The following is a 13,746-nucleotide window of genomic DNA, read 5'->3' as shown; positions in this document are numbered from 1 at the left end:
TTTTTTTTTTGGTCCTCTTTAATCATTGAATTTGACAACTAGATCTATTTTGATCCATAAACTTAGATTTTATCAAGATTTGATGATTTTCCTAGTGTCATTGGAACAAGACAGAATTGGACAAACCTAGAACTAATTGATATAACGATTTGAGCAAAAATGTTGAACTGATTAACTCAACAATTGCTTGAAATTGGTAAAAAACAAAAAAATAAAATCGATAGTTGAACCATTTTTTAAATATTTAGATTTTATAAGAATTTAATTATTGTTGATCCGGTGGTCGAATTGATTGAATCAAGAACTAGTGGTCTGAGTTATTCAACCATTGGTTTGCTTATTAAAACACTAAATGTGATTATGTGGCACAATCTCTAAATGCCACATCATCAAACTTTTTTATATTTTTTTCAAGTTCAATGCCCAAAAATTATATTATCTTTTTTTTTTTTTGCTTGACACTCATATTTGTTGATCTCGATTAAAATTGGAGTCAAGTCGAGCAATGTTGTTGTAACCGAATCGATTCAACTGATAAAACCTATTGGACTGGGAACCAACCTAGATATTAATTGCAAAAAGTGATTTGACACCTAAACTCATACAAACCAACTTTATGATTTTTAAAGATTTTTTAAAAGAAATTTTGATAATTTATTTACTTTATATAGAACAAATCGGTTAGATTGGAAACTAATGGTATGATCAATTCAACAACAGTCCAGTTTGAAAAATGTAGAAGTAGGGTTAAGTCTCTAAACAAGGTAATTTTTTTAACATTATTTTTTCAAATTTTGTAGGATTTAAATTCGAGACCTTATTTAAAAAATATCGATCTTCTTTATCATTTGACACAAAATATGTTTTTTTATTTAATTTATAGTAAAGCATAATTATAGAATTGATTTTAGCTCAGATTCATTTCATCAATAAAAGTACTTAAATTTAAATTAAGATTACAATAAAAATAATAAAATAAAGAGTATCTTTTAAGTCTTAATTTTCAATAAAAAATTAATCACTAAAACAATTACTTATTTAGAAATTATTTTTAATTTTTAAAATTTTAACACTCAATATTTATACATTTTATCAATTTAATATTGATTCTAAAAATCTAACCCTCAACATTTACACACTATATATATATTTTTACTTTTCTCTTAAAAACTAAAAAATAAAATTATCGATTAAATTTGATGGGAAAAAATAGAAACATCAAAAAAAATTAAGATTCTAATTTTATATTTTCTCATTCTTTTAAAATTAGTCCTCAGTGTCACAAGAAAATAAAAATTATAAAAAGATTAAACTACAAAATATGTAAATATTAAGGGTTAAATTCTTTTATAACCAAGACTAATTTAATATAATTTATAAATGTTGAGGATAAAATTACTATCATAACTAATTTAAAAGCTGCCACTATTGGTTAGTGATAAAAAGACAATTAAATAATTAAATAATCATTTTATAAATTTTTATAGATGAGTGATAAAAATAATTTTACTAATAATTGAGTCACAATATAAGAGTAAAAATAGTTTTTGAATAAAATAATAAAATAATTGAAATTAGAGGATGGGGGTTTTCCGAGGAGAAAAATGAGGCTTAATTAGTGATTTCATTATCACAGATAGAGCAGTTCCATATTTTTTCCACGTGCATTTAAAAGTGTGAAACACACATGCCAGGTCTCAGGGCTTTTCATATCGATCTTGAGGAAGGTGCGTGAAACATAAACTATCACAAGTCCACGTTTATAAATCACATCCCGTGAATCTCGTGTAGGCCTGTCCCAAATAAAATCTCCTTTTCTTATTTGTCGAAAAAATAAAATGTCTTTCACTCCTCGTGATGATCTGATTGATTAAAATTGATGTGCAATATTTTGTGCATTTAAAATAGTTTTAAAAATTAATAATTACACTTTTTCTTTTAGATTAAATGATCATTGTGGTCAATATAAGAAAACGTAAGTTCGAGTGTACTGAAATATATTATATTATTTAGATTATCAGTAGTTCTAAGTATTATGTTAAGAAAAAAAATAATCAAAATCCCATGTAATAGCTTGATAGTCAAGGGTGTTCACTACTCAAAGTGTGGCCTAGGTTCAAGTTTGTTAATCGTATTGAGTTTTTGGGCTTTGCCCTGTTATGACATTGTATTTATTGAATTTTTTGAATTAGAACTAAAAAAGAAAAATTTTGTAAACATTGAGGACTAATTTTGTTGATTTTTTAGATTTAAGATCAAATTGATAAAATATCTAAATATTGAAGGATTAAATTTATTATTAGGTCAATAAGGGAAGACTAACGTCATCTTTTTGTTACTCGTCTAATCGCGACTAATAATAGAGTAGCTAAAATATTTGATTTTAATAAATTGAATGACTAAATTGAATAAATTAATAATTGAGTGTCAAAAATAGAATTAAAGGATTAGTTGGGTGAAATTTTTGTAGTTTACCCTACAATTTAAATACAATTAGAAGGATTAATCTCATATTTTAGCATAGTAGAAGAAGGAAAACCGAAATTATACGTTTTCTCAAATAAAAATTCCTTAAAAAATTACATTTTTCGAAATCTTTTTTTTTAAAAAAAGAAGAAAAAAAAAGTGGGGACAAACAACGGGTATTGATTGATGGTCAGTACTCCTGAAGCTGTGCCCAGCAATATCGTTTTGAATAAATAAATAAATAAATTAAAATAAAATTTTAAAAAATTTAAATTAAAATAAATTAAAAAGCTCTCCTCAAAATCAACCAATCAATCATTTCTCTACTTAAAGAAAGAGAGAGAGAGAGAAAGAGAGAGATCGAGATCGCCTTCTCAGGCTTTTGTGCCCTAAGGTAAATTTTTTGTTCCCCATTTGTTCTTCTGGGTCGATTTTCAAATTCTTGTTTGATCTCAGATTCTTTTTATTTCCATTTCTTTTTTATAATTTTTGGGGTTTAACTTAATATTCTTTTGGGTAAAAAGGAAAAGTAGAATGATCGATTCTTTTTCTCTTTCGATGATTATGCTTTCTTGGTGAAATGGATATGTGAAAGAGATTCTTTTCTTGGTTGATCTTTGATTTGGGTCTTTTTTTTTCGTGGTTTAAATAGATTTGAAATGGGTTTTTGAGAGGTTGAACCACTGATTTTACTTGATTTAGTTTTGGTTTTGAAATTCAGTTGTTGGGTTAAAAACCCTTTTTTATTTCTCTCTTTTGGGGTTTTTGATTTTTTGTTCATAGTTTTGAGTTGCTGATTATGGGGGGAATAGCCGCTTGCTGCATGTTTCAAGCAGATTTTGTTTTTGATTTACCACTTACGATCTACATACTGTATTATGAAGTTAAGACTTATTCGAAAAACCCGGTTTTCATAGAAAGTAAGGCATAAGTATTATATTTGCTTAATCTATTTTGTGCTGCAGATATAAGCTTTTGATAATCTATGGATGCTAGTTGTGTCTTTCTGAATGCAAAAAGCAAAATGGAATTTGATTTTGTTTTGTTTCATCCGGAGTATGAAATGTTAGCTTTATTTTCTGATTCTTTGTTTAATGTGTTGTTTAATTGTTTTGGAGTTGCAGAATTTTCACTTTTCTCGCTGTAAATAAGTGCAAAAGTCGGTGAACTTTTGGGGACGTGTTCTTACTTAGGTTCAGAGCCTTCATTCGAGGATTCTTGTTCTTCCTTAGCATGGTAATTTTATGCGGTTTGCTTTACACTGTTTGCATCTTTTGACTGTGGTGTTGGAAAAGATTAATTCGTTCTTTCTTAGGTTGATGGTCACACGTTTTTATTTGTTGTATATAGTTTCGAATTAAAGAAAACAAAAAGAAGGTCCTATATATCTCTGTGTGTGTGTATTGTGTGGTTTCTTCTTTCAATCTATTGTGTTTTTGTTAGGCAACCAATGAAAATCTTCCACCAAATGTTATAAAGCAACTGGCAAAGGAATTGAAGGGTCTTGACGAATCACCTCCAGAAGGCATTAAAGTGGGTGTAAATGATGATGACTTTTCGATCATTTATGCTGACATTGAAGGGCCAGGCACATAATTCTGTCCGAACATATTTATTTCCTTTGTGGCATGCTTGTTACGTTTTGATACTGATAATTTTTTTGGCTTTGCAGCTGGGACTCCATATGAAAATGGTGTTTTCCGTATGAAGTTGTTACTGTCTCATGATTTCCCTCATTCTCCTCCGAAAGGTATGTCAGGTTTTTAATTTTCCTCAACTTCATTGCTTGCAATTTTTGTTTCGGTCTGTTTTTAAGCCATTATGGTGATACCATATGTCAAAAAACTGTTTTATTTTGGTTAAACTCTGCTATAAGTCCCTGTACTTTGCAAAAGTTGTGGATTTAGTCCCTATAATTTGGTTGTTTTTAGTCCCTGTACTTTTCGAATTTTAAAATTTCAGTCCATACCAAATGATAACCATTAAATTCATTCAGTTAAGTTTTGCTATTTTCAGAATGTGATGTGACAAGCATTTTATTATATGTGTAATGACATGCCAGCTTGTAATTTCAAAGTATTACTTGCTAAAAATTCAGTTATTAACAACTGTCATTGTGTCAAGATTGAAATTTCAAATTTTGAAAAGTATTAAGGACTTAAAATGATCCAATTGGAGATTATGGACTAAATCTACAATTATATGCATAGTACAGGGATTAAAATTGACGAATTTGTGAAACACGGATTAAATTGATCAAATTAAAGTACAGAGATAAATCTAGAATTTTTGCAAAGTACAGGGACTAATAGCAGAATTTAACCTTTTTATTTTGTGCAATACTGAATATCTGAAGTCCATCTGTACTGCAGGCTACTTTCTGACCAAGATTTTTCATCCAAATATTGCACCCAATGGTGAAATTTGTGTAAACACACTAAAAAAGGATTGGAATCCAAGTCTTGGATTACGACATGTACTCATTGTAAGTTCCACTGAACTGTAGACTTTATACTATATATCTCTTTTTATCAGTTTGTTTGATAAGATCTGCCCGAGAATTGTGAATTTCATTTAGTATTTCAGCTTTAATTCTACGGCTTCATCATGTCTTTTATTTTACTTGGCACCAATCAATGCCACTGCAGATAGTTAGGTGTTTATTGATTGAGCCATATCCAGAATCTGCACTAAATGAACAGGCTGGCAAGCTGCTGCTTGAAAATTATGACGAGTATGCCCGACATGCCAGGTGAGGCTTGCCTAACCCATCTCTATATCTAACACCTTTATACGTTATTCGTTTAATATTTCACGATGTGGAACCGTAGAACATTAAATGCGATAGAATTTGGAACAGGACAAAGTGTTGTTTTGTTGTTTCTATTAGAAATTCCTTCAGCTGGAAGGACATAAACTCGGCTAACCTTGGCTGAATCCATTGGCTTTGCTTTCGGGTAATACCACTTTAATTGTTTGACTTTTTCTACGACCAGACAGTCAAGATTTCAAATATTGTGGTATATTGTGCCCTACAGATACTAGATTATAGTATAGTATAGGGTTAATATAGCTATTAGTCCTTAAACTTGGCAATTAGGTCCACTTGGTACCTAAATTTTGGCAACTAGGTCCATTTTGGTTTTTGAACTTGGCAAATGTAAAAGTTTGGTGTGATTTTCAGGTGACGTGGCATAATTAAACTGTTACATCTGTCAAGTTCGAAGACTAAAGTGAGCAAATAAAAAACCATGGTACCAAAGTGGACCCATTATTGTTTGGTCAAATTCTGCTATTAGACTTTGTACTTTGCTAAGTTGTGAATTTAATACATGTACTTTTAGAATTTGAAAATTTTAGTCCTAACTAAATGACAACTATTAAATTCATTAAGTTCTGTTATTTTTTAAATTTAATGTGTCAAATATATTATCATATGTGTAATGCTATGTTTGTTTGTTATTTTTCACATATTATTCACAAAAAAATTAGTTAATAGATTTAATGATTGTCGTTCGCATTAAGAATAAAATTTTGAAATTAAAAAATATAGCCACTAATAATGATCCAATTGGTGAATTGTACTAAATCTATAACTTTAGGCATAATACAGGGCTAATGACATAATTTAACCAGACATAATTAATTGTTACCATTGGGTCAGGATTAAAATTTTAAAATTTGAAAAGTACGGGGACTAAAATCAATCAAATTAAAGTACAGGTACTAAGTCCACAATTTTTGTAAAGTACAGGGTCTAATAGCAGAATTTGACGTTATTGTTTTCTTAGTTTTAAGATTGAAATAGGAAGGTCCAAAGATGGTATGATTGATGCATTCTTAAAGGAATTCAATTGGAATTGCCCACCAAAAATGCAAGTCTCACAATCTTCTGTTCTTAAAAACACAGGCTTTATACTGGAATCCATGCGAAACCAAAACCGAAGTTCAAATCAGGAGCTATTTGCGAGTCAACTACAGCATTGAACGTGGAGCAGCATAACACCTCGGTTCTGAATATCGAGCAGAAAAATGCAGCAAGTGGTGCCGGGTTATCCTTGCCATCCCCACTCGCTCCGTCATCGACAAAAGGAGGCAACAATCCAGACCATCAGCCGCAGCAGCAGCCTATAGTTCCGGCAACTGAAACTGGAGTTAGTGGAACCGCCGTTGTAGGAATATCGGGAACTGCTCCTAAGAAGGAAGGTCTGTCGAAAGTCCCGGCAGACAAGAAGAAAATGGATGCTAGAAAGAAAAGTCTCAAGAGATTGTAAAACCATAGGTTTTTTTTATAAGTAATAAGATATAATTAAAAGAACTTTGTAAGGGTTCGGAAATTGGTTGTTTTCTGGTGTAATGGATGCTTCATTCTGAGAAGGTGATGGATCAAATTTGCACTTTGTTTTCCGTCTCATATTTGTGGGCTTATGGCTGAATAGACAGGGTTGCATATATATCATTAATCCAAAATTAGGATACTGTTCGATATAAAGTACATCCTTGCATGTCGCTAGTTAAGAGAATTTAAATAGCTAAGAGGAGTACTACATAAAAAATATATTATGAACTGATACAACATCATCGGTAGATGAGTCAAGTTGGAAGTTACCTCCAATTAGGGCTAACACATCAGCATTCCGGTTTCCTTTACAGAATACATGCCTTCATACGGTAGAGAGCATTCTACACTTACCAATCATGCGTAAGTGACTTAAAAAGTCATAATGTGGAGGAGCATTCTACACTCATCAATAGAGAGAATAAATGCATGTTAGAGACTTCAGCAGGAGACATAAATTGAATAATGGTAGTAGCATCTACTTTAAATTCATAATTAGTAATATTCAAATCCTTGGCTATTGAAAACTCATCTCTCAATGCCTATACCTTCGCTTCAATGCTGGTGGCTCTTGGAAAATGTCAATACGCTCTAACTATCCAACCACATGAATGATTCCTAATGAGAATTCCAGCCCCCACTCTTTTAGGGTTTTCGATGGATGATCTATCAATATTAAGTTTGAACCAACCCCCACTCACTAGGCAGTTAAGCCCAAAGGCAAGAGCATTATGTGTAAGCCGAACCTCCCATAAGATCAAAGTAGTTTTGTTCATGGGTCGAATTACTTATCTAGGTATAAAGGTTCGCCTAAAAATTTGGGAGGGTTTGGGCAAAAAATTTAGTCCCGTTTAAAATATAGGTCAGACTCACTTTGAACATTCAAGACTAGAGCTTGGCCCAGCCCGATCTAAATTTAAATTTATAATACTTTATGTTATGTTTTTTTATGCATGTAATTTATAACATAAATAAATAAATCTATACTAAATATATAATACTACTCTAATGTAAACATTAGAAAAATGTTAAGATGATTATATAAGAAATTTTAATAAATAAAAAATATATTAAATTAAAATAATATAAATATATTTTTTTAAAAATTAAAAATAATATGGCTGGCTTAAAACGAGCTTGGGTTGGCCTTTTGTAAATATAAAAGGCTTAGGCAAAATTTTAGGCCCATATTTCGAGTCAGGTCGAGCCGGGCTTGGACGAGCATAAAATGTGTTAATATCATGCTTAGCCCCGAGCTGAACCTGACCTAACTCGGCCTATGAACAGGTCTAGGTGAAAGCAAAAAGGACATTCCAACAAAGTTTTAGTTTGGTTGCCCAAAATTTGGAAGATAGATTAGTTGCAAGCTCGTTCTCCCAAGTGGCACCAGTTATGGGAGAGATTTGGGCAGAAGCGTAAATTGAACCCTAAAACCTACTAGTAACTTGGCCATCCCTAAATAAATGTTGAATATCCTTACGTGAATTGATGCACAGTGGGCATCAATCCTCTAGGAAATTTCTATGCTGAAGGAAAGTTTTAGTCGAGACAAATTTAAACCCATATTTTCATAGGAAAATTTTTAGTTTCAAAGGCAACTTAGATCCCTAAATATATGTCCACAAGTGAAAGTTTGGATTAGGAACTGATAGACACTTCTCTAAAGCCATAGAATACGCACATGCAAGTGTGAAACAATCAGTCTTCAATGGTCCCCAACAAATAATATCACTTTCCATAGATGACTCTAATATTTGGGTACTTAAGAAAGCATCAACCATATCTCATAGAATATGGATGGAAAAACAATGGGGGTCCATATTCATCCTATTTGACTCTCGCATGACTAAACATTTTGTTACCTTCCTCTTGCCTAAGTAGGCATTGGATTTGTTCTCGTACTGGTCCAAATCTTGACTAATTATAAAAAAAAAATTTAACTATTCTACCATTTTGAATGATCCATCCGATCCCTGAAGCAAGAATTGGACTAATCTTACATATGGAGTTCCATATGGTAAAAACATTCTTCACAGCATGAGGGTTCCTTGGGTCCCGAAGGTATTTAGCTTTAAGAGTTTGGGGCCAGAGATTGTCCTCATGAAGTAGTCTCCAACCTAATTTAACCAGGAAGGCTTGAGCTTTTTTTTTTTTTTGGCTTGGGGTATATCCATGTCTCCTTTTATCCTTAGGGTGAGTAACAGTTTCCCACTTAATTAAGTGTAGCTTTGAAGCTGGCTCACTTCCTCCCCGAAGGAAATTTCTGTTGATATGATCAAAATGATTCAAAATAGAGGTCATAAGTAATTGAAATTGGATGAAATAGTTTGGGATGGTAGCCATAGTGTACTAAATAAGAACTAAACAACTCGTTGGAGAGAGAAGATTCACTTTCCAAGTATTCAATTTACTTTTCACTTTATCAATAATAAAATCACAATTCCAATCCTAGGTTACTCGATTTGAGTGAATGGAAAAATTCAAATCTAGAGTTTCCCTAATGCTTAGTGATCTGCGAATACGCTCCTTAATATTAAAAAGGCAATTAAGAGAGAAAACCATTCTAGACTTGGCAAAGTTAATATATTGTCCAAATTCTTCCATAAATTAGAGGAGTTATATGAAAAGACACTCATATGAAAAGAAGAAACAAGTGCATAAAGGTCAAAAGCTTAATTCTAATAATTTCTTATTATTATTCTCATTTCTCTTGTAAACATTTGTGAGTTTAGTTGCGATTCATTCTTTCAAGTGTTGTATTATTGTGTGAAAGTGTTTTATTGTTATATATAAACTTTTTAGAGGTGATAATTTTTCCTAGCTTTATTTCTCATTTGTGAAGGATTTACTTAAGGTTTTGGGTAGAAAACTTTAAAGGGAAGTGACCCATATTACCTTATGAAAAGATAAAAATTGTAAAGGTTAAATATTGTTTTTAAAAGGTTCAAATCTAGTAAATTTGGAAAATCTTTAGTTGTGGTAAGTTAAGGTAATGGAGGTAGGCAATTAGGGCCGAACCACTATAAATTTTTGTGTCTCTATTGTTTGCCATCTTTGCTTAAAATTTTTAAACACTAATTCATCCCCCCTCTTGGTGATTATTGATCCCAACACAGTTGTTAAGTCCTTTATAAATATATTTGTGATAAAGCAATATTTAGTCCATGAACTTCACAACTTTTTTCTTGTAGGTTATTGAATTTTTTTATTCAAATTTGTCATTGGAAACTTTTCCCATTTAGTTCTTAAACTTGGATTCCGTCAAGATATGATGATATGACACTTTGAGATCATGTCACGTAATCGTCTAAACATTTTTTATAACACCTTTATAAAATTTTAATAATTTTGTTGTATTTTTTTAGATTTTATATAATTTTTTTAACTTTTCATGTGATTAGATGACATAATCTTAGAATATCACGTCATCACGCCTTAATGGAATTCAAGTTCAGGAGATAAAATGAGAAAATTGTCAAGTTAAGGGACTAAAGTTGCTTTATCCCTTATATTTTTAATACACTTTTTTTCTTTTGATAATTGGAGAAGGGGAATGAGGTTACTTGGGAAATACTCTTACCACTAGGTCAAGAGGTTATTGGCAATCATTTTTGTTTCATTCACATCATGGATATGATATAATCTAGTATATATAAGATAATTATTTTATTTACCATCAATGGAGTAAAAGAAAAAAAACTCTACAAGTGAATCTAGATTTATAGTAGTGGAATACAAAAACTCTACAAGGGTTGTTACTAGTGTGACACATTGTGTCCTGTAAACTACAAAAACTCTATGTCTTTAATATGGAATTAATTTCACATGTCATAAACATTTCAATTTTGACTAGAACTAGAAAATTTAATCCGATTAACTTGAATTTGAATTTTGTATAACCTAATTTAACCATAAAAAAATCTATAACTCGAACTATGATCTAATTCAAAAAAAACTTGATTAGTAAACTCAAATGATTAAATTTGAAAAAACAAGTCAAACCCAAAGTTGACTTAAACGCAAATAAATTGAAAATTTGATAACTCAAAATTGACCTGACGCAAAATCAACTTGACCTTCTTAATGGATCAGTCTACCGCCATATATTCCATTCATTTACTTTTTAGTTTTTCTAATACACTTAGAAAGATACTTGTCTTGCCATATTACCATCTCATACCTTCCTTATGAAGTTAAAGTTTCAATTGAGTTTACTCTCATAAATCAATTAAGCAACAACGTAGTAAGTGAAACTAATATACATAGACATGAACTTTAAAATATAAAATTATAGGATTAAAATACATTTAACTGTTCATCTTTTTAAAATTAAAATAAAAACTAATTCATCTTTTTAATGTATATTATAGGTTGACAACAACTAAACTATCTATGTTAAGAAACATTCTTCTTGCCTTAATAAACTAAGTTTGATATAAACCATCATAAGCACTTTACAAATAGCATCAGTCACATTGCTTGCAAAACTCAACACTCACTCTCCATTACGATCTTTTATTGCTCCTCCTAAAGAAGCTATATCAACCTTTATGTTAACAGCTCCATCGACATTGACCTTATATCATCACATAAGTGAGATCCTTCAATGAATCAAACAATATACTTGATTACGATCTTGAACATTCTCAACATGCTTATCATGAAGTGTTTGAAGAACCTTAGCTTACAATAGTAAACTTCTATTGAAAATGCATTATTCCCAGGAAGTCATCATTAAAAATCCTTTTATTCATTTGAATCCAAAGATTCCAACAGATGGACTCTAAGAAGACTCCCAAATTATCATCTTTTGCAAAGTATGAAGGGTTTGATAAATTAACATGTACATAGTCTTTAATCTCCAAAATAAAGATCTCAATCATCTTATAAATTTTAACAAACCTTGGCCAAATACACATAGTAACAGAAAAAGTTTTAATAACAAGACCGACACCCTCAATTTGGTTCCATGCAAAAAGATACTACGACAAATGATAACCTTTTCGAATATCCTTCACTAACCTAAAAACATCTATCATGCTATGTTTCCAAATAATTTGCGTTGACATGGAGCTCACACAATGCATAATAACCCTTTTTAGCTGACAAGAACACCAATACCAATTAAGGCTACGTCAATAAAATCCTAGGTTGGATTGTTGTAAGCCTTTTCAAGATCAATTTTTACTGTCATCCATACTTTTTTACTCATTTTCTTTCTAAGTTATAATAATTTTATCGGTGATGCTTATCCTCAAAAAGAAACTCATTTGGTTTGGATGCATCAATTATGCACAAAAGGCTTCAAGCCATTAATAATAGTCTTGGTGATAATATTATAAAGAACCGTACAACTACTAATTGTGCAAATTTTTTTGGCTAATTTTAGATTATCAACTTTTGGTATTAAAACAATGAGAGTTCAATTGAGCCACATATCCTTTCAAGCCCTCCATAATGCCATGAATAAGATCTCACACACTTTTATTCTAAATTTTTTTGATAAAATAAACCTTGCATCCCATCAATTCCCAATGCTTTTAGCAACTGCATATCAAATGCCACTTTATTTCCTCATAAAAAATATTGCTCAATTAATTAAGCTTACTACTGCTTAATCTATGAAAATAATATCGGGTGCTATATTCACGAACCATGGTCTCATCTTTGATGAAAAGATTTATATAAAAATCCATAATCACTTGTTTCAAGATAGATTGTTCATTGCATTGCTCACCATCACTAAGGTTCAAGGATTTAATAACATTAGCTCTTCTTATATTAAAGGTGCTTGGATAGAAAAAGAAACGTTATTTTTATCCCCGTCAATTGTCTATTGACTCCATGACTTATGGTGCCATAAGGTTTACTTTTAAGCAAAAACATCATCAAGGTTATTTTTCAACTGCTTTTCTAAATTCAATAGAAATTTTGATTGTAAGACTTCTAACACTTTCTCGACACACATAAACCTCAACAAGAGTTTTTTTCTTAATACAACCAAAAACTTCCTTATTCTATTCATTTAATTGCATTAGTGAAAAAATCCACATAAGTAATAATATCCACATTTGTTTTCTAAGTACTTTTGATAAACTTAACAAACTTTGGGTGATTTTGCCAAGCCTCAATGAACTTGAGATCCAAGTGCCTCACGAGTTGCATCGAATTTCAATCGAATTGATTTGCTATCTGACCTAATCCTTTCAAAGATAGAAATATGTGAATTTAAGAAACAAAATCACCCATTTTCATTGCATAAACATTTATGTACTTTAAAAAAACATTGACATACATGCTCCTTTCTACTCATGTAAAAGACAGACTCTTAAAGCTAAGATAATTTAGATTGCCATAAAAAAAATAAACTTAGTAAATAGTTGACTTACCCCATTTCTATTGAAAGCACCTCATTTATGCTCATCCTGGTATATAATAAAATTAAAATCTCTACAAAACAACCACGAAACATCATTCTGAGGTGTTAGATCAAAAAGTTGATCTCAAAGTAGTTTACATTTGGTAGCACTTGGACTACCTTAAATGATCGTAAGAAAAGTTGATATGTACTCACCCATTTTCCTACAACAAACATGTACATATTAACTAGAAATTTCTATCATCTCTACTTTTAGTTCAACATTCTACAACACTCAAATTTTGTTCGAAAACCTTGAGCATCTACCCTGGATGAATGATCAAAACCTATCTTTCTAATGACATCATCAACTTTCTTTCTACTCATCGTAGTTTCCAACAAAGTTACAACTTTGGTTTTATGTGACAACAAAATATTCTTCAAATTCTTCCAACTTAGATCTACTTGCTCATTGATAATTCCAAAATAATAATTATTCACGCACATACAAAATAAGTTCAGATAAAAGAATAGACCTAATCACTGGTTATCATCCTCCATTATGTCAATAATCTCGTTACCT

At 30.9% G+C, this 13,746-nt stretch overlaps 1 protein-coding gene across 1 annotated transcript; it reads left to right on the top strand.

The window, feature by feature from the left end:
- Positions 1–2,717: 2,717 nt before the first annotated feature.
- On the top strand, positions 2,718–6,958 carry LOC108474144 (ubiquitin-conjugating enzyme E2 22). Its single transcript, XM_017776065.2, has 7 exons — positions 2,718–2,860; positions 3,591–3,702; positions 3,910–4,054; positions 4,139–4,216; positions 4,839–4,951; positions 5,115–5,218; positions 6,377–6,958. Exons 2-7 carry the CDS (start codon positions 3,700–3,702, stop codon positions 6,738–6,740), a joined length of 807 nt encoding a protein of 268 aa, XP_017631554.1. The 5' UTR covers positions 2,718–2,860; positions 3,591–3,699; the 3' UTR covers positions 6,741–6,958.
- The last annotated feature ends 6,788 nt before the right edge of the window (positions 6,959–13,746 follow it).

The sequence above is a fragment of the Gossypium arboreum genome, chromosome 11 (genome assembly GCF_025698485.1).
Source record: "Gossypium arboreum isolate Shixiya-1 chromosome 11, ASM2569848v2, whole genome shotgun sequence".
Lineage (NCBI taxonomy): Eukaryota > Viridiplantae > Streptophyta > Magnoliopsida > Malvales > Malvaceae > Gossypium > Gossypium arboreum.
The sequence above is the reverse complement of the archived record's forward strand: the minus strand, read 5'-3'. Positions and strand labels throughout refer to the sequence as shown.